The sequence below is a fragment of the Anolis sagrei genome, chromosome 3 (assembly GCF_037176765.1).
Source record: "Anolis sagrei isolate rAnoSag1 chromosome 3, rAnoSag1.mat, whole genome shotgun sequence".
Lineage (NCBI taxonomy): Eukaryota > Metazoa > Chordata > Lepidosauria > Squamata > Dactyloidae > Anolis > Anolis sagrei.
The window spans coordinates 25,619,917-25,638,186 of NC_090023.1; the positions used below are offsets into that span (position 1 = coordinate 25,619,917).

At 38.7% G+C, this 18,270-nt stretch overlaps 2 protein-coding genes across 2 annotated transcripts; both read right to left on the reverse strand.

The window, feature by feature from the left end:
• Positions 1 to 3,179: 3,179 nt before the first annotated feature.
• Positions 3,180 to 7,675, reverse strand: LOC137096611 (vitelline membrane outer layer protein 1-like). The gene is made up of 3 exons (XM_067466300.1): positions 7,475 to 7,675; positions 5,791 to 5,888; positions 3,180 to 3,480 (listed from the first exon to the last, which is right to left on the reverse strand). The coding sequence occupies exons 1-3, from the start codon at positions 7,640 to 7,642 to the stop codon at positions 3,180 to 3,182; spliced, it is 567 nt and encodes a 188-aa protein (XP_067322401.1). The 5' UTR covers positions 7,643 to 7,675.
• Positions 7,676 to 12,659: 4,984 nt separating this feature from the next.
• LOC132770277 (vitelline membrane outer layer protein 1-like) lies at positions 12,660 to 16,608 on the reverse strand. Its single transcript, XM_060767149.2, has 3 exons — positions 16,441 to 16,608; positions 14,516 to 14,613; positions 12,660 to 12,990 (listed from the first exon to the last, which is right to left on the reverse strand). The coding sequence occupies exons 1-3, from the start codon at positions 16,606 to 16,608 to the stop codon at positions 12,660 to 12,662; spliced, it is 597 nt and encodes a 198-aa protein (XP_060623132.2).
• Between the last annotated feature and the right edge of the window lie 1,662 nt (positions 16,609 to 18,270).

Consider the following 18,270-nt stretch of genomic DNA (forward strand, 5'->3'; position numbering starts at 1 on the left):
TCACTGCACTGCAGTCTGCACTATCTGAGCTAGCCGGAGTGATCTCAGGCCTGGCATTGGAGTCCCAATGGCTTATAGCGCTGGGGGACTTCAATGACCAGGCAATGACTACCCAGGACTTCATGGCTTCCATGGTCATTGTAGGGCTGTCCCCAGCTAGTATCTGGCCCTACTCACAGAGCTGGACACAGATTAGACTTGCTTTTCTTCCAGGTATGGGAGGGAGGTGGCAGTGTAGATGAGCAGACCATCGTTCCATTGCCATGGATTGACCATCACCTGATCAGGTTTAGGCTTACTTCAACCCTGTAACCTCTGCAGGGGTGAAGGACCAATTGAAATGGTCAGTCCCAGAAGGCATATGGATCTGGGTGGATTCCTGATGACTCTTGGGGAATTTGCCACTGCCTTGGTAGGTGATCCTGTCAATGCCTTGGTCACTCTCTGGAATAGGAAGATGATTAAGGCAATTGACACAGTTGCTCCAGAATCTCGAGTAGCAGAGCTTAACCATCTCCTTGGTTTAATAAGAAGCTGTCAGCAATGAACTGAATGAAGAGGAGACTAGAGTGCGTGTGGCGTACCAAGCACAATGAGTCAGACCAAACAAGGCTTTATGTCTATCTAAAGGCATACACCATGGCTGTAGACGCCATGGCGTTCTTTGTGGCCAATAGTGCCCTCTGCACTCCGGTAGAGTTGTTTCAGGGAGTCGGTTGTTAAATCCGATCTCACAAGATGGGATCCTTAACTTCTTGGCAGCCCGCTGTGAAGCATTTGCTCGATTCTTTGTGGACAAAGTTACTCTGATCTGGTTCGACTTGAACACCATGTTAACAGCAGTCTCTGAGGATGTAATATAAGCACCTGCTTGTCCAGTTTTGATGAATTAATTTCAATTGGTGCAGCTCGAGGATGTGGACAAGATACTTGAAGAGGTGAGGGAAACCACATGCATCATAGACAGTGCCTATTCTGGCTGGTAAAGCAAGCCAGAAGAGGTTTGGCAGAGTGGGTGAAGGTGGTGGTTAATGTCTCCTTACAGGAAGGCAGGATTCCAGCCAGCTTAAAAGAAGCTGTAATAAAACTGCTGTTGAAAAATCCATCACTGGATGCCACTAAATTGAACAACTTTTGGCCAGTTTCCAATCTCCCCTTTCTGGGTAGTTATTGAACATGTGGTGGCCTCAAAATTCCAGGTATTCTTGGAAGACACTGATTATCTAAATCTGGCACAGTCTGGCTTTAGGTCGGGACACGGAACTGAAACAACAACTGCCTTAGTACAGTGATTCTCAACCTTCCTAATGACATGACTCCTTAATACAGTTCTTCATGTCGTGGTGACCCCCAACCATAAAATTATTTCCATTGCTACTTCATAACTGTAATTTTGCTACTGTTATAAATTGTAATGTGAATATCTGATATGAAGGATGTATTTTCATTCACAGGACCAAATTTGACACAAATACCCGATATGCCCAAATTTGAATACTGGGGGATTGATTTTGTCATTTGGGAGTTGTAGTTGCTGGGATTTATAGTTCCCCTGCAATCAAACAGCATTCTGAACTCCACCAATGATGGAATTGAACCAAACTTGGCACACAGAGCTCCCATAACCAGCAGAAAATACTGGAAGGGTTTGGTGGGTATTGACCTTGAGCTTTGGAGTTCTAGTTCAACTACTTCAGCAAGCACCATGGACTCAAAAAATGATGGATCTGGACCAAACTTGGCACAAATACTCAATATATCCAAATGTGAATACTGGTGGAGTTTGTGGAACATAGACCTTGACATTTGGGAGTTGTAGTTACTGGGATTTGTAGTTCACCTACAATTAAAGAGCATTCTGAATCCCACCAACGATAGAATTGAGACAAACTTCCCACACAGAACCCCTATGACGAACAGGAAATACTGTGTTTTCTTATGATCTTTGGTGACCCCTCTGAAACCCCCACATGACACCCCCCCCCCCAGGGTCCCGACCCCCAGGTTGAGAAATGCTGCCTTAGTGGATGATCTACACCGGGAACTGGACAGGGGGGAGTGTGTCCCTGTTGGTTCTCCTTGACCTCTCAGTGGCTTTCAATAGCATAGACCATGGGTCACAGGAATAAGGCTTGGAGGCACTGTATTGTATTCGCTATTTTGAGGTTACTATTTGGGTTCTTTGATGAAAGTAGTGATGCAAAAATCAAGAAAGCATTTGCCTAAAAATCCAAACTTTGTAAACCTCGCAGATCAGTCATAGTACAGGCATATGTAAATTAATTATATTTGAGATGGTTTCCTACAACCTTTCAAAAACAGAAGAATGAGGCAAAAATTCTTTTAATGGCAATATTAATGTTTTGCAAGAAGAATAGTACAAAGTAAGTATATCTGTATTGTGTTAGTATAATTTTTATTTTGTGTTGCTCTTTGTATGAGCTTAGGGTCTTATTATGCTTTAGAAAGTAGCATATTCTTAATACATCTGTGGTTATTAAGTTATGGCCAAAGCTATTCTTAATAATTTTTTGATTAAGATTAGCTTTGGCTGTGAGGATGTACAGAATCATCTCTGTGTTTTATTTCAGCTCCCCCAATCCCATATTTCTCCTTTCTGCAAAATGGCCCTTGATTTATCCCTCTAATTTTGCACCCAACCCCTGCCTATGATTTATACATGAGGTCAGCATATATCTGAGAGTATAATACCTTACTATTTCAAAGACAACAAGGAATTGTTTTTCCTGAATAGGCAGGGGAAATTTCTCTTTGGGAATTTAAAGAGGAATGATCTACTAAGGGAAATTGACAAGGAAGGCACTTTTTCCAACTTCTGCTGAGGTCACTGTGAGCATTATGTGTTCCAGGAGTGGCACAATATCCAATACAAACTCACTGCTCTGAGAATTGCTTTGTGAAACACTCATTTTCAAAACAAGAAATCAGCTTTGAAATTTCTCAAAAATGTGTTTCATTTGTTTTTTGTTTTTGGATTTGAAAGAGAGAAGGAATAGAATTCCAGCTGCGTGGCTTAATCAGATTAAATAGAGAAAATAAAACACTTTTCTTTGTTTGAGGTTTAATGCTGATTAAGATTCATGTCACCAAACAATTAGGAATATAGACAACTCTTCGCCCTGTTGTCAGGAGGCTAAAACGCTTACATTTTAGTCATTTTAATCACAGCAGTAGAACTTAACATCGTTAAGTCCAGTATCATCACTAAAGATTCCAGTTTTGCCAAGGTCCACTTTTGTTTGGATCCCACAAATTGCACCAGGTTCACAATCCTTGCTCCAGGGTCCAAAATGACCCCACTCTTTTGACTCTCCCTTCATCACATCCCCATTTTGACATCTGAACTGAATGTTGTTGGCTCCACTATCATCAAGCATTCCCTGTGAACTTTCCACATTTAGGGAGAAGGAGTTCAGGTGGTCTTTGGGACAATTTTTACTCTTTGACCACTCGCCGTTCCTGTCAGAGAAAATAATGATCAGAATGGTCAGAGAAATACATTTAGATGGAATCCAGAAAAACTAGTTGCTGACCTATGGAATAAAGCCATAAACTATGGTTGGAGGAAAATTGGCCTGCAGGTTATTTTGAATTAACAACTTGCACAGTTCTTTCTGACTAGAGTTTTGGAGAGATGAAATCCAAAATATCCATCAGGTCAAAGGTTCCTCACCCCTTCTTGTAAACCTTGGTGATTTGCTTCTAACTACATGCAGTTCAAGAGCTTATAGCTGTATGATTAGAATACTGTTGATTAGTTGTCAATCAATGAACAGTGAGACAATGCATAGATAATAGGCCTGGGTAACAACGGAAAAATTTGTTTCTAAAATCGATTCGTTTTTTGGGGGGTTTTGCGTTTCGATATTTAAAATAATTACAAAATTTTCCTTTTAAAAAGTTCGATATTTACGAAATTTCGTAAATGGTAAAAAAATAACAAATCGATTTCCGAAACAATAACGAATCGATTCGTTAATGGCGGACGCGACCGCGAAATACGCTAAAAAACCTCCAAAAACTTCTGAAGCTTCCCTCTCCCTCTGTTGTTGACTGTTGGTGTGATATTATAATTTTTTTTCACTAATTAAACCATAAAACTGGCCCAGACATGCGGAAATAATAACGAAACGACCTCGGAACAATAACGAAACGAATACAATAACGAAATACGAAGCATTTACAAAACATCTTTAAAAATTCGTTTTTTTAAAAAATTGCTCCAGAATGGTTCGTTATCGCTTCGTAATCAACAAAATTAACGAATTATTAACGAATTACGAATTAACGAAACGAAACCGCCCAGCCCTAATAGATAAATCCATCTGATTCAATGGCTCTGCTGTAGCTGAGACTTGTCAGTTTCTGCATTTTGGGTTATGCAGTAGATTTCCAAAAAGTGATTTAATGCTGTAAGCATGGGTATGTAATAATGTTCAGCAGAGATAGTGTTAAGTGTGTTAGTTCCTGCTTCCTGTATGTGACATACAATGCCTTGTATGGAATGTGAGTAGGCGTGTTCTACTGAGTATGAAGAAGAAGCCAAGAAGCCATTACTGAGTTGTCTTTTGCTGCAAGCAGACGCTACCATTCAACTCTGCTATGTATATAGTCTGTAAGTAAAGCAATTGGTTTATTGCTTTATGGTTGTGTGTTGGAACATTTTTATCTCCTCGTCAACCAACAATCAACAAGACTAACAATTGAATTTAGATTTCATCCCTAAAATAGTAGTAAATGTGGAAATATCCACATTACAGCATATCACAGTATGTCTTAATTGTCTAAGCAGAATAAAAGAATCATAGAGTTGGATGAGACCACAAGGCCCATGCAATCCAGCCACCTGCCATGCAGAAACAAAGAAACACACCTGGAACTTAGAAGCAAGAGTGAAAATATAATGTATATGCCAAGCTGATCAGAATCAGTTAACGATATATGCTGATGTTAAACCAGTCTATATGGCTTTATAAATTTGATAAAAAGAGGTATTTTCTAACACCTTCTGTACCACCTCCCACCAAGGAAAACAGCACTGTCTGTGGAGAACAGAAGAGCAAGCTTCCATGGACTTGTCTTTGTTGGGGATTGTCAGGGGAGTTCTGAAAGTGCCTGATTGCAGTTGTATAACTGGACAATGAAAGAAGACATTAATTTTTCCAGAATGTTAAAAAGTATATTTGATGGCAATCTGGGGAAATTCAATAACACCATCTCCTTCTGTTGATCAACAGGAAACATACAACTTGATTATTGGGTGTTCGCTTAATGAACACACACGTATAACAGTAATGTCCTGAATTATTTGGACTTTGGGTGAATCCAGACAGGCCTTTATCCCAGGAGAATCCATGTTTAAAAAATGCAGACTTTCCTGGGGGCCTGCTCACTCATACCTCAGAAAGAGTGTGTTTTCTGGGGTGGGTGTCCAGACATTCTCCTGGGACTACTGCAACAGAACATCTAGAACATCTTTCCTGGTACTGATATTATTATTACTACTACTAGTAGTAGTAAAAGTAGTAGTATGCAGTTTATTCTCTTAACAAAGATTCAAAGCAGCAGACAGTGCTAAAACAATATAATATTACTATCTAAAGATTATAACATTAAAATAGAATTTAACACCAAGCAACTTAACGGTAAACAGTGTAAATAATTAAAAACCTATTTAAAAATGCTGATCTAGAGAATTTCAGTGAATCTACTCTTTTGTTGTTCTACGGAATAAAATCAAAGAAGAAAAGGAAGAAAACAAATCCTCACGCTCCAACTGTAGACTCAATTATTTCTCCAGATTTACAGTAAAGACGGACGCCATTCAGAGATGTATCATCCTTGAACATACCTTGCGGTGCATGTACCTAATAAAAATGAAAAAAAAAAGACAGTGTTGAAATATTTGCTCTAATTGGCCTTTATGTATGTTTTCTGTCAGAATTTTTGAGGTGCACTGGCTTGTACCCCTAAATAAACATTATTCTGCTGCAAATATAGCCTTAAACCTAGTTTACTCTGAAATTATCATACTCCGAGTGGATTGTGTAATTTGGCTTTGTATTTCTTGAGCTTCCTGATGCTTTCCAAAATGGCAAATCTAGTACAGGCAGTCCCATCCAATTTATAAACAACTTATAATTAAGAACGGGGGTGAAACAACAAGAAGTGAGAGAAATCTACCTCTAGAAAAGGAAATTAACCCCTGAAAGAATTGTCATGGGGAAAAGGTGTCTCTATTGAAAGCTTATCACAATCCTCATTTCCATGTGCAGCCAATGGAAGTGAACCATATGAATAAAGCAATTTTGTTAGGAAGAATGGTGTAGATTGAATCTGGGATTTTCAATGTATTGTCAAGAGCTTTCATGGCCGGAATCACTATGTTGTTTGTAGGTTTTTTGGGCCATGTTCTAGAAGCATTCTCTCTGGACGTTTCACCTGCAACTATAGCAGGCATCCTCAGCCCAAAAAACCTAAAACAACTCTGGGATTTTCATTTTTCAAAGAATGCACTTTTTAAATGACTTATTATTACATGTAGCCGGGGGGGGGGGGGGGGGCTTGAGGGGCTTCAGCCCCCCCCCCCCCCGAAATTCTCATGGTGGTTCGCGAAAAGGCCTTACTGGTGCATTATTTAAACTGTTATGTTTATTCATATCATGATCTGATCACCATACTCAATATATCCCATATGCATGGGGGTATTGGGGTAACAATACAAAAGGTTTGCTAGGCTATTCCCTCTTTCACTCAGACTCAGCCCCCCCCCCCGAAACTCAGCCCCCCGAAACCCCCCCTGAAAATTTTAGCCCCTCCCCCCCCCCCCGAAACGAAATCCTGGCTACGGGCCTGATCTGTGCCATCCATGATTACATTCCTATTTAAGTGATTACCTTTCTATTTAAATAAATTCCCTTTTTGTAAGCTTGTCTTGGGTTTTAATCATGGAAAAACTCCAAAAGTCGTTGGGATATTCCACAACAATTGAAAGTGGTAAGAGGCATGCAGAGGATCAATATGAATGAATAAAAAAGCTTTCAATTCAGCCTGAATAGAAGTAGTCATTTTGTAATGTTCAGTGATACTTCTACTGAACTTTCTTTTACAATCACGTTTCAGGCTGAATTTGACTTTTTTTTTTAAATCATGCCTTAAACCCAGTTACTAGTGCCAACTAAAGGGGATTAATTTGATCATAGGTGTTGACTTATAATCATAGGTCTTACTTACTTACAACAACTGGATTTAGACTACTTTCTTTTGCTGATACACATGTGGCTCTCAAAATCAATTCTTTCTAATCAATCATGATACAGTTATAAATCAATGAACTAACCATCGAGAATTTCCTCAATGTGCACTTTTGGGGTTTTGTGGTTAATTCTGGGGAAAGGGGGAATTAAAATGAAAGAAGGAAAGGGCTTTTGGCGTATTGTTAACCTTTATTTACCTTAATTGCAAATCCAGTGGCATATCCTGTTGTACAGAATTGTGTTTCTCCCCAATCGCCCTGCGCTCCTCCATTTGGCACTGTTAAGACTGCATTTGATACCCGGCTTTCTGCATCCCAGACACAGCAGAAGACCAAGCAGATCACAATGTTCACTGAGAGGTCCATTGAAAAGCAATCAAATTAAGATTCACCTGCAAAATATTTCTGAAAAATAAATATCTCAAGATTTTTAATATGATTTACTGGAAATTCCTCATTAATCACTTCTGAAATCTAAAGGCAATTACATCTAGCTACAAAAAAGTACTTCAAGGGCCCAAATGCAGGATGGGAAATAATAGTGGATATATTCCTTTCCCCTTTAATTATAGGAACTAATCATGAATCAACCTGCAAATTGAGAAATCATTGGAGATGTGGAAAATTGTTATCAATATAATTCCAATGAGATTCCCCGGCTGACAGCATGCATGGAACATTGTAATATAAAAGTCTCAATGTATTGTTGAAGGCTTTCATGGCTGGAATCACTGGGTTGTTGTGGGTTTTTCAGGCTATATGGCCATGTTCTAGAAGCATTCTCTCCTGACGTTTTGCCTGCATCTATGGCAAGAATCCTCAGAGGTTGTGAGGTCCTATAGCAGTGGTTCTCAACCTGGGGTCCCCAGATGTTTTTGCCCCAGAAATCCTAACAGCTGGTAAACTGGCTGGGATTTCTGGGAGTTGTGGGCAAAAAACATGGTTCTCAATCTGTGGGTCCCCAGGTATTTTTACCTTCAATTCTCTGTAATCCTAGCCAGTTTACCAGCTGGGAGGTGAAGGCCAAAACATATGGGCACCCTCAGGTTGAGAACCACTGCTCTAGAGATCTCAGTAATCTTCATTTATTATATAGCTATAGGGATAGAGTCAGACATTTTCAAAACACACACTCTTTGCCCTTCAATAGCTATGGGAAGGTGCTAGGTGCCTACCTTTTCTAAGTGGTCAGTTAGGGATAGTTTTTTTTTTTGCAGAATTTAGAATGTAATACCCCTCAGACACAAAAGGACATAAGCAGGTAGAGATATGCTTTCATCTTCCAGTAGTAGGAACCCAGCCTTTGTCAGTTAAATTGACCTTTAAAGCCCTACATGATTTGGATCCAAGTTACCTACAGGATCATATTCTTCTGCAGAATCAGCCCCAAACATTAATGTCCTTTGAGGTATTTATTTATTTATTTACATCTTTTATATCCCGCCCATATCAGCCCGCAGGCGACTCAGGTTCCAGCCTGCCAGAACCCAACTGGCAACCACTATCCAGAGGAACTTTTCATCAGCCATCCCAAGACTGTTGAACGACCTGCCAGGAGACCTCCGGCAGCTAAATCAGCTGTCAGAATTTAAGACACAAGTGAAGACCAATCTCTTCTAGCAGGCCTACCCAGACAATTTTAATGACAAATTTTAAACTTCCACTCTATGTTGAATTTTTGTTTTGTGTATTTTAATATGTATTTTATGGAAATACATATTAATACATGTATTCTATGCAGTGTTTTTAAATGATTATGTGTTTTAGCAATGTAGGAACCCACCTCGAGCTGTGAGGAAAGGCGGATAAGAAATAAAATAATAATAATAATAATAATAATTATTATTATTATTATTATTATGGAACACAACACCCTCTAACATTACAGCTTTTATGATTTAGCATACTGCCCCACCCCACCCCACCCCTTACTGCATCACAAGTTGGAGCAATCTCTAAATAATTCTGATGAAGGAATACACATTTAAATACCCTGAGCTGATTCAATTTGGTTAATCTCTATTACAACAGACCCATTGAGTCACTTGTTATATTATATATTATATAAGGTATAGTAATCAGATGGTTCTCTCGAGTTGGGACAAACAGGAATTAAAATCCTGTATGGATTGCCTTTGTGGAAAAAAAATACTGTCCTTCAGTTCATCCCAACAATTACCACAAAACTACATGGCCTGACCAAATTTTTCCTTAGTTCTATTTTTTAGCACTAATAAGACTTGTATATTTCTTTCTTGCTCTTCCCAGTTCCCTCAGAAAGTCTCATTGTGAAGTACAATGCCGTTAAACTTACAGTGCAATAGCAATTGGGTGTCCTACAGGTGGAATGAGAGAAAGCCTGCAGTGAGCAGCAAATATAAGGGCATCCGGGGAGGGGAGTAAAGAGGGGCAGGACAAAAAAAAATGTGGAGTCACTTATTCTGAGTTATAACTTACTATGCAATATTGCTTGATAACTGAATGTAACAGAATAAAGGCTGTGAAGAATTATTTCTCCATTGCTTATCCTTTTTCTCTATTGTCTGCAAAAACAGAAACCTATTCACTGTAGTAGGAAGTGTCCTAAAGCTAAGACCCATTTCCAAACAGAAGGTTAGCAAATGGTCCAAATCCAAACTACAGAATACAGCAAAGAGGCAACAATGGCAGGGAATAATATCATTGAAGGAGATAGTCTGTTCTAAGATCCAAAATTGATTCCAACAGAACCTAGAGTCAAGGGTTAATCCAAACATCCAAATGCTGAAGTTCAAGATATATTTTAAAGTACATGAAACAACAGATCTCAAACAGTCAGAGGCCACCACTCCAAATACTGAAGTTGCTGCCAGCAAGAAGGATCTTAAGCCTCTTTTATGCAAGCTTCTCATGTGTTTTTTATTGATAGCCCATTTCTCTGATAACCTAGAGGACCTGCAAAATAACTTTCTGCCTTTGCAAGTCTAAAAGAACAGGAACACTTAACCCTACCTCCATCTACTCAGATGAATGTGCTGGTACTTGCTCTGTAGTCTGAGAAGTGCTAGCTTCCTCCATGGGCTCTTCTTTCAAGCTCGGCTGAGAAAGCTGTGTTTAGCAATGCTGAACTCTAGCTCAAAAGATGGCCTTTCAAACAGCACCTCCTCACCCTCGTTGTCAGAACAATTAATGACAGGAAGTGTGAGGTGACTCTGGAAGAGAAGAAATTCTTTTTTATGAGCTCTCTCAAATACTTTAATCATGCTTTCATTAATATATGCCTCCAAAAGGTTTAACCCATATTTATTCACCAAATCCTGCCATGTATAGAGAGGTGCTTGCATGCATATTTGTGTGAAGAAACTAGTCATCTTCTTGTGGACAGGATTTCTGGTCACCGCACCAAACTCTTGTTGTGGCATTACTTTGACTTTGATGTATGGCAATCTTATGAATAACAGATCTCCAAATCACTGTGTAACTTCTCAACAATCCTGCTTCAATCTTGCATATTCCATATACATTTGTAATGGAATCTTCTTCTTTTGTTATTACTTTCTGCTCTAATAAGCATTATTATTCTTTATAATGAATCGTGTCTTCTCATGATGGGGCCAAAGTATCACAGTCAGCTTACCTTCTTGGGAGAGGTCAGTCCAGATTTGCTCCAATATCTGTTTTTGGCAGAGTGTAGTATCCACAGAACTCTCCTCTAGTATCACCTTCCAAATGAATTGAGTCTCTTCCCAACAGCTTTTTTTAACTGTACAGCTTTCATATTCATATGTAGATATATGATGGCATGGACTAATCTGTCTTTGATATAGAATGATATCTTCACAGTTCAGGATCCTGTCTAATTGCTTCTTCTCTGCCCTTCCAAGTTCTAGCCTGCTTCTGATTTCTGGACTAAACTCATCCTTCTAATTGACTGATCCAATGGATAGAAATTTTGAGAGCCGCAATTCTTAAATATATGCAAATAATTGGTGACCATTCTGTTTTGTTTTCTTAGTCCCAACCTATAGTGTAGATGCACCCCAAGACAACACTTATGTACTTTCCATTAGTTCAGTACAATGAAGGAAAGATTATGTCAAAATATTCATTAGAAGCTGAAAGACAGATTTCCAACAGAAGAATAATGAAACAGAATTTTGCACAGTTCTAGGTATATTTGATGTCTTGAGGTATTGCACAGATATAGCGGGATGTTTGTGAGAAAGCACATAGGCTACCTATGCAGAGATTTTTGAGTTGCTTTTATTTTGTGTAAAAAACATTGATAATTTTCCCCAAAAAATTAAATTGCATTTTTGTAAGAAGCCCTGAAATATGAAAGATTATGTATTGTATTTGCTATTTTGAAGTTACCATTTGGATTTCTTGATGAGGGCAGTGACGCAATGATCAAGAAAGTAATTTCCTAAATATCCAAACTTTACAAATCTCGCAGGTCAGCTGCCTAAGTCGTAGTAGAAAACACAGGCATATGGAAATTAATTTATATTTGAGATTGTTGGCTACAACCTTTCAAAGACAGAAGAAGAACGAGGCAAAATGCCTTTCAATGCCCATTTCAATTTCAATATTAATGTGTTGCAAGAAGCATAGTACAAAGTAGGCATATCTGTATTGTGTTCGTATAATTTTTATTTTGTACTGCTCTTTGTAAGAGCTAAGGTTCTTATTATGCTTTAGAAAGTAGCATATTCTTAGTACATCTGTGGTTATTAAGTTATGGCCACAGCTGTTCTTAGTAATCTTATGAATAAGATTTGCTTTGGCTGTGAGGATGTACAGAATCATCTCGGTGTTTTATTTCAGTTGCCCCAATCCCATATGTCTCCTTTCTGCAAAATGGTCCTTGACTTATCCCTGGGTCACATTAAATCTCTAATTTTGCACCCATACCCTGCCTATGATTTATACATGAGGTCAGCATATAACCAAGAGTGTAATATCTTACAATTTCAAAGACAACCAGGAATTGTTTTTCCTGAATAGGCAGGGGAAAATTCTCTTTGGGAATTTAAAGAGGAATGATTTACTAAGGGAAATTGACAAGGAAGGCATTTTTCCACCTTCTGCTGAGGTCACTGTGAGCATTATGTGTTCCAGAAGCGGCGCAATATCCAATACGGACCCACTGCTCTGAGAATTGCTTTGTGAAACACTCATTTTTAAAACAAGAAATCAGCTTTGAAAGTTCCCAAAAATGTATTCCATTTGCTTTTGTTTTTGTTTTTTTGTTTCTGAGAGAGAGAAGGAAGGGGCTTCCATCAGTGTGGTTTAATCACTTTGAATAGAGAAAATAAAACACTTCTCTTTTTTTAAGGTTTAATGGTGATTAAGATTCATACAATTAGGAATATAGATAGCTCTTCGCCCTGTTGTTAGGAGGCTAAGACACATTGGAATCATTTAAATCACAGCAGTAGAACTTAACATCATTAAGTCCAGTGTTATCACTAAAGACTCTACTTTTGCCAGGATCCACTTTTGTTTGGATCCCACAAATTGCACCAGGTTTGCAAGACAAGCTCCAGGGCCCATAATGACCCCACTCTTCTGACTCGCCCTTCAGCAAGTCGAACATCTCCCCGTTTCGACAGTAGAACTGAATGTTGTTGGCTGCAGTATCATCAAGCACTCCCTGTGGTTCTTCCACATTTAGAGAGAAGGAGTCTAGGTAGCCTTTGGAACAATTTTTACTCTTTGACCACTCGCCTTTCCTGTCAGAGAAAATAATGATCGGAATGGTCAGAGAAATACATTTAGATGGACTCCAGAAAAAATAGTTGCTGACCTATGGAATAAAGCCATAAACTATGGTTGGAGGAAAATTGGCCTGCAGGTTATTTTGGATCAACAGCTTGTGCAATTCTTTCTGACTAGAGTTTTGGAGAGATGAAATCCAAAATATCCATCAGGTCAAAGGTTCCTAACCCCTCTTTTAAACATTGGTTATTTGCTTCCAACTACATGCAAACACTATATATACCAACAAACAATTCAAGAGCCTATAGCTGTATGATTAGAATACTGTTGATTACTTGTCAATCAATGAACAGTGAGACAATGCATAGAGAAATCCATCTGATTCAATGGCTTTGCTGTAGCTGAGACTAAGAATAGGATTTAGATTTCATCCTCAAAATAGTAAAAACTGTGGAAATATCTACAGTACACCATGCTATTGTATATCTTAATTGTCTAAGCAGAATAATAGAATCATAGAGTTGGACAAGACCACAAGGACCACGTAGTCCAGCCACCCGCCATCAGAAACAAAGAAACAAACCTGGAACTTAGAAGCAAGAATGAAGATATAATGTTTATGCCGAGCTGATCAGAATCAGTTAACGATATATGCTAATGTTACACCAGTCTATATGACCTTGTAAATGGGATAGAAAGAGGTATTTTCTATCTCCTTCTGTACCACCTTCCACCAAGGAAAGCAGTGGAGAACTGTCTTTGTTGGGGAATGTCAAGGGAGTGCCTGAAAGTGTCTGACAATGGACAATAAAAGAAAATGTTAATTTTCCAGAATGTTAAAAAGTATATTCAATTGCAATCTGGGAAAATTCAATGACACCATCACCATCTCCTTCTGTTGCTCAGCAGGAAACATACAGCCACTTGATTATTGGGTGTTATCTTAATGAACACACAGGTAAAATAGTAATGTCCTGAATTGTTTGGATTTTATTGTTTATCCTGGACATCTCTTTTCCTTTTGTTGCATGATACTTGAGAAGCTGCTGGTGTGAGTACTGTCAGCCTGTGAAAACTCAAGTTGTAAAAATAAATGTTGGTGCATCTACACTGTAGAATTTATGCTGTTTGACACTACTTTCAATGTCATGACTCATTGATAAAGAATTCTGGTACTTGTGGTTTGGTGGGATATCAAAACTTTTGGACAAAGTAAGTTAAAGAACTTAGAAAACTATAGCTCCCATGATTCCTTAGCAATCAGTGATGTTACTAAAGGTGTGGTCAAACAGTATTAATTCTACTATGCAGTTTATTCTCCTATCAAAGATTCAAAGCAGCAGACAGTGCTAAAACAATATAATATTACTATCTAAAGACTATAAACATTAAAATAGAATTTAACCCTAAGCAATTTAAGAGTAAACTGTTTAAACCATTAAAAACCAATTTAAAATACTAATCTAGAGAATTTCAGTGAATCTACTTTTATTCTAAGGAATTAAATCAAAGTGGAAAAAGAAGAAAATAAATTCTCACGATCCAACTGAAGACTCAATTGTTTCTCCGGATGTACAGTAAAGACGGATGCCATTCAGAGATGTATCATCCTTTAGTATACCTTGCGGTTTCTGTACCTAATAAAAATGAAAAAAGAGACTGTGTTGAAATACTTGCTCTAACTGGCCTTTATGTATGTTTTCTGTCAGAATTTTTGAGGTGCACTGGCTTGTAATTCTAATCAAGCACTATTCTGCTGCAAACATGGCCTAAAACCTAGGTTACTCTGAAGTTCTCATACTCTAATAAGATGGTATAATTGGGCTTTGTACTTCTTGTACTTCCTGATGCTTTCCAAAATGGCAAATCTAGTACAGGCAGTCCCGTCCAACTTACAAACAACTTCCACAAGCAGCCAATGGAAGTGAACCATACGAATGAAGCAATTACGTTAGTAAGAAGGGTGTAGATTGAATCTGGGATTTTCATTATTCAAAGAATGCACTTTTTAAATGACTTATGATAACTTCTGTGCCATCCATGATTACATTTCTTTTTTTTTTTAAAAAAAATCCCTTTTTGTAAGCTTGTCAAAGGTTTTAATCATGGAAAAACTCCAAATGTAGTTGGAAGCTAGTAAGAGGCATATAGGGAGTCAATATGAATATGGAAAAAGCTTTCAATTCAGCATGAATAGAAGTAATCATTTTGTAATATTCAGTGATACAGAACTTATACAGAACTAAATGGATCAGTACAACCAGAGATATGTTGGTATGCCATCAGAATATGGGGCTCCCAGGTCAAAAGATGGTCAAAATGCTACTGGGGAAGAGCAGAGAATAAGTTCAACTAGCTCCAGATGTCATGAAGCAGCTACTACTGCGGACAAAAGGAACACCGAAGAAATGGAGTAGCCTTCATAATTAATAATAAAGCCCAAAGGAAGGCTAGCGGCCTACGATTCTGGAAAGCGAATGACAAATCCAATGTTCTAAAGATCAACACACTATAGGAACCTGTAATGTAAGATCTAAGAACCAGGGCAAACTAGATGTTATTATAGGTTAGATGTCAAGATTAAGATAGACATTATGGGGGTCAGCAAACTGAAATGGACTGTAATGGGCCACTTCACATCAGATGACCACCAGATCTATTATTGTGGACAAGAGGAACACCGAAGAAATGGAGTAGCCTTCATAATTAATAATAAAGTCAATGATCTCAATTCGAGTTCAAAGTAAGCCATTTAATATCACAGTGATCCAAATATATGCCCCAACCTAATCTGCTGAAGAAGCATAAGTAGATCAGTTCTATGAGGATCTGCAACACCTATGGGATAATACATCAAAAAGAAACACTATTTTCATTACAAGAGACTGGAATACTAAAGTGGGTAGTCAAATGACAACTGGAATCACAGGCAAGAATGGTCTGGGACAACAAAATGAAGTGGGATGTATGCTGATAGAATTTTACCAGGAAAACTCACTGTGTATAACAAACACTCTCTTCCAGCAACCTAAAAGATGGCTTTATACATGGACTTTATCAGATAGTCAACACTGAAATCAGACTGACTACATCCTTTGTAGCCAAAGGTGGCAGACATCCACCCATTTGGTGAAAATAAGACCTGGATGGATGTCCGCCACCACTGGCTTCAAAGGATGTAGTCAATCTGATTTCACTGTTGACCATCTGGTGAAGTCCATATATAAAGCTGTCTTTTAGGTTGTTGGAAGGTCTAACTTACTCACAACTAACAACTGATTTAGACGGCTTTCTTTTGCTGACACACACAAGGCTCTCAAAATCAATCTTTTCTAATCTATCACGATACAGTTATAAACCAACAAACCAACCATCAAGAATTTCCTCAATGTGCACTTTTGAGGTTCTATGATTAATTTTGGGAAAGGTGTTTGAAAAAGAGGATACTATAGAAAGACAGTTACCTTAATTGCAAATCCATTGGCATGTCCTGAAGTACAGAATTGTGTTTCCCCCCAAATGCCCTCCGCTCCTCCATTTATCACTGATAGGACTTCATTTGATTCCCGGCTTTCTGTATCCCAGAAACAGCAGAAGACCAAGCAGATCACAATGTTCACTGAGAAGTCCATTAGAAAGCAATCAATTTAAGATTCGCCTGCAAAATGTTTCTGGAAAATAAATATCTCAAGATTTTTAATACGATTTACTGGAAATTTCTCCTTCATCACTTCTGAAATCTAAAGGCAATTACATTTAGTCACCAAAAAAAAAAAATACTTCAAGTGCCCAAATGCAGGATGGCAAATAATAGTGGATATATTCCTTTTCCCTTTAATTATAGGAACGAATCCGCCTTGAGTCGCCGATTGGCTGAGAAAGGCGGTATACAAATACAGTAAATAAAAAAATAATCCTGAATTAACCTACAAATTGAGAAATTGTTGGAGATATAGGAAATTGTTATCAAGATAACTCCAATGAGATTTCTTGGCTGACGGCATGTATGGAACCCTGCAATATAAAAGTTTCACTTGCAGAACTAGGTTCCATCTCACCCCTTTCAGCCAGACTCATTATTTGGCTAATTCAATGCACCAATCGCTCTTCCATGGTTGGTGGCAAGCAAAGGGCTCATTGAGGAGGATTGCAAGCTATCCTCTAGAGATGAGGTTCTCAATCTGTGGGTCTCCAGGTGTTTTGGCCTTCAACCCTCTGTAATCCTAGCCAGCTGGGAGGTGAAGGCCAAAACATCTGCGCACTCACAGGTTGAGAACAACTGCTCTACAGATCTCAGTAATCTTCATTTATTATATAACTAGAGGGATAGAGTCAGACATTTTCAAAACACCTTCAATAGCTATGGGAAGGTGCTAGGTGCCTGCTTTTTCTAAGTGGTCAGTTAGGGGTGGGGGTTTTTTGTAGAAGGTAGAATTTAATATACCACAGACTCAAAAAGACATAAGCAGGTAGATTTATGCTTTCATCTGACAGTAGTAGGAACCCAGCCTTTGTCAGTCAAACTGACTTTTAAAACCCTACATGGTTTGGATCCAGGTTACGTACAGGATCGTCTTCTTTCATACAATTTGCCCTGAACACTGATTCCTCTGAGGGATGACTGCTCCAACCTGCCAGAACCAGGCCCGTAGCCAGGGGGGGTTTCGGGGGGGGGGGCTGAGTTTCCGGGGGGCTGAGTCTGAGTGAAAGAGGGTCTACCCTAGCAAACCTTTTGTATCATTACCCGAATACCCCCATGCATATGGGATATATTGAGTATGGTGATCAGATCATGATATGAATAAACATAACAGTTTAAATAATGCACCAGTAAGGCCTTTTCGCGAACCATCATGAGAATTTCGGGGGGGGGGGCTGAAGCCCCCCGAGCCCCCCCCCCCCCCCCCCCCCCGGCTACATGCCTGGCCAGAACCCAACTGACAAACATTATTGAGAGGATCTTTTCTTTGGCCACCCCAAGACTGTGGAACGACCTGCTGGTAGATCCCTGACAGCTAAATCAGCTATAAGAATTTAAGACACAAGTGAAGACCAATCTCTTCTAGCAAGCCTGCCCAGATGGTTTTAATCACAAATGTTAAACTTCCCCTCCATATTTAATTATTGTTTTGTGTATTTTAATATGTATTTTATGGAAATCTGCTTTAATAAGTTTATCCCATGCAGTGTGTTTAAATGATTGTGTGTTTTTATTATGTATTTAGCAATGTTGTAACCCACCTTGAGCTGTGAGGAGAGGCAGATAAGAAATACAATTATTATTATTATTATTA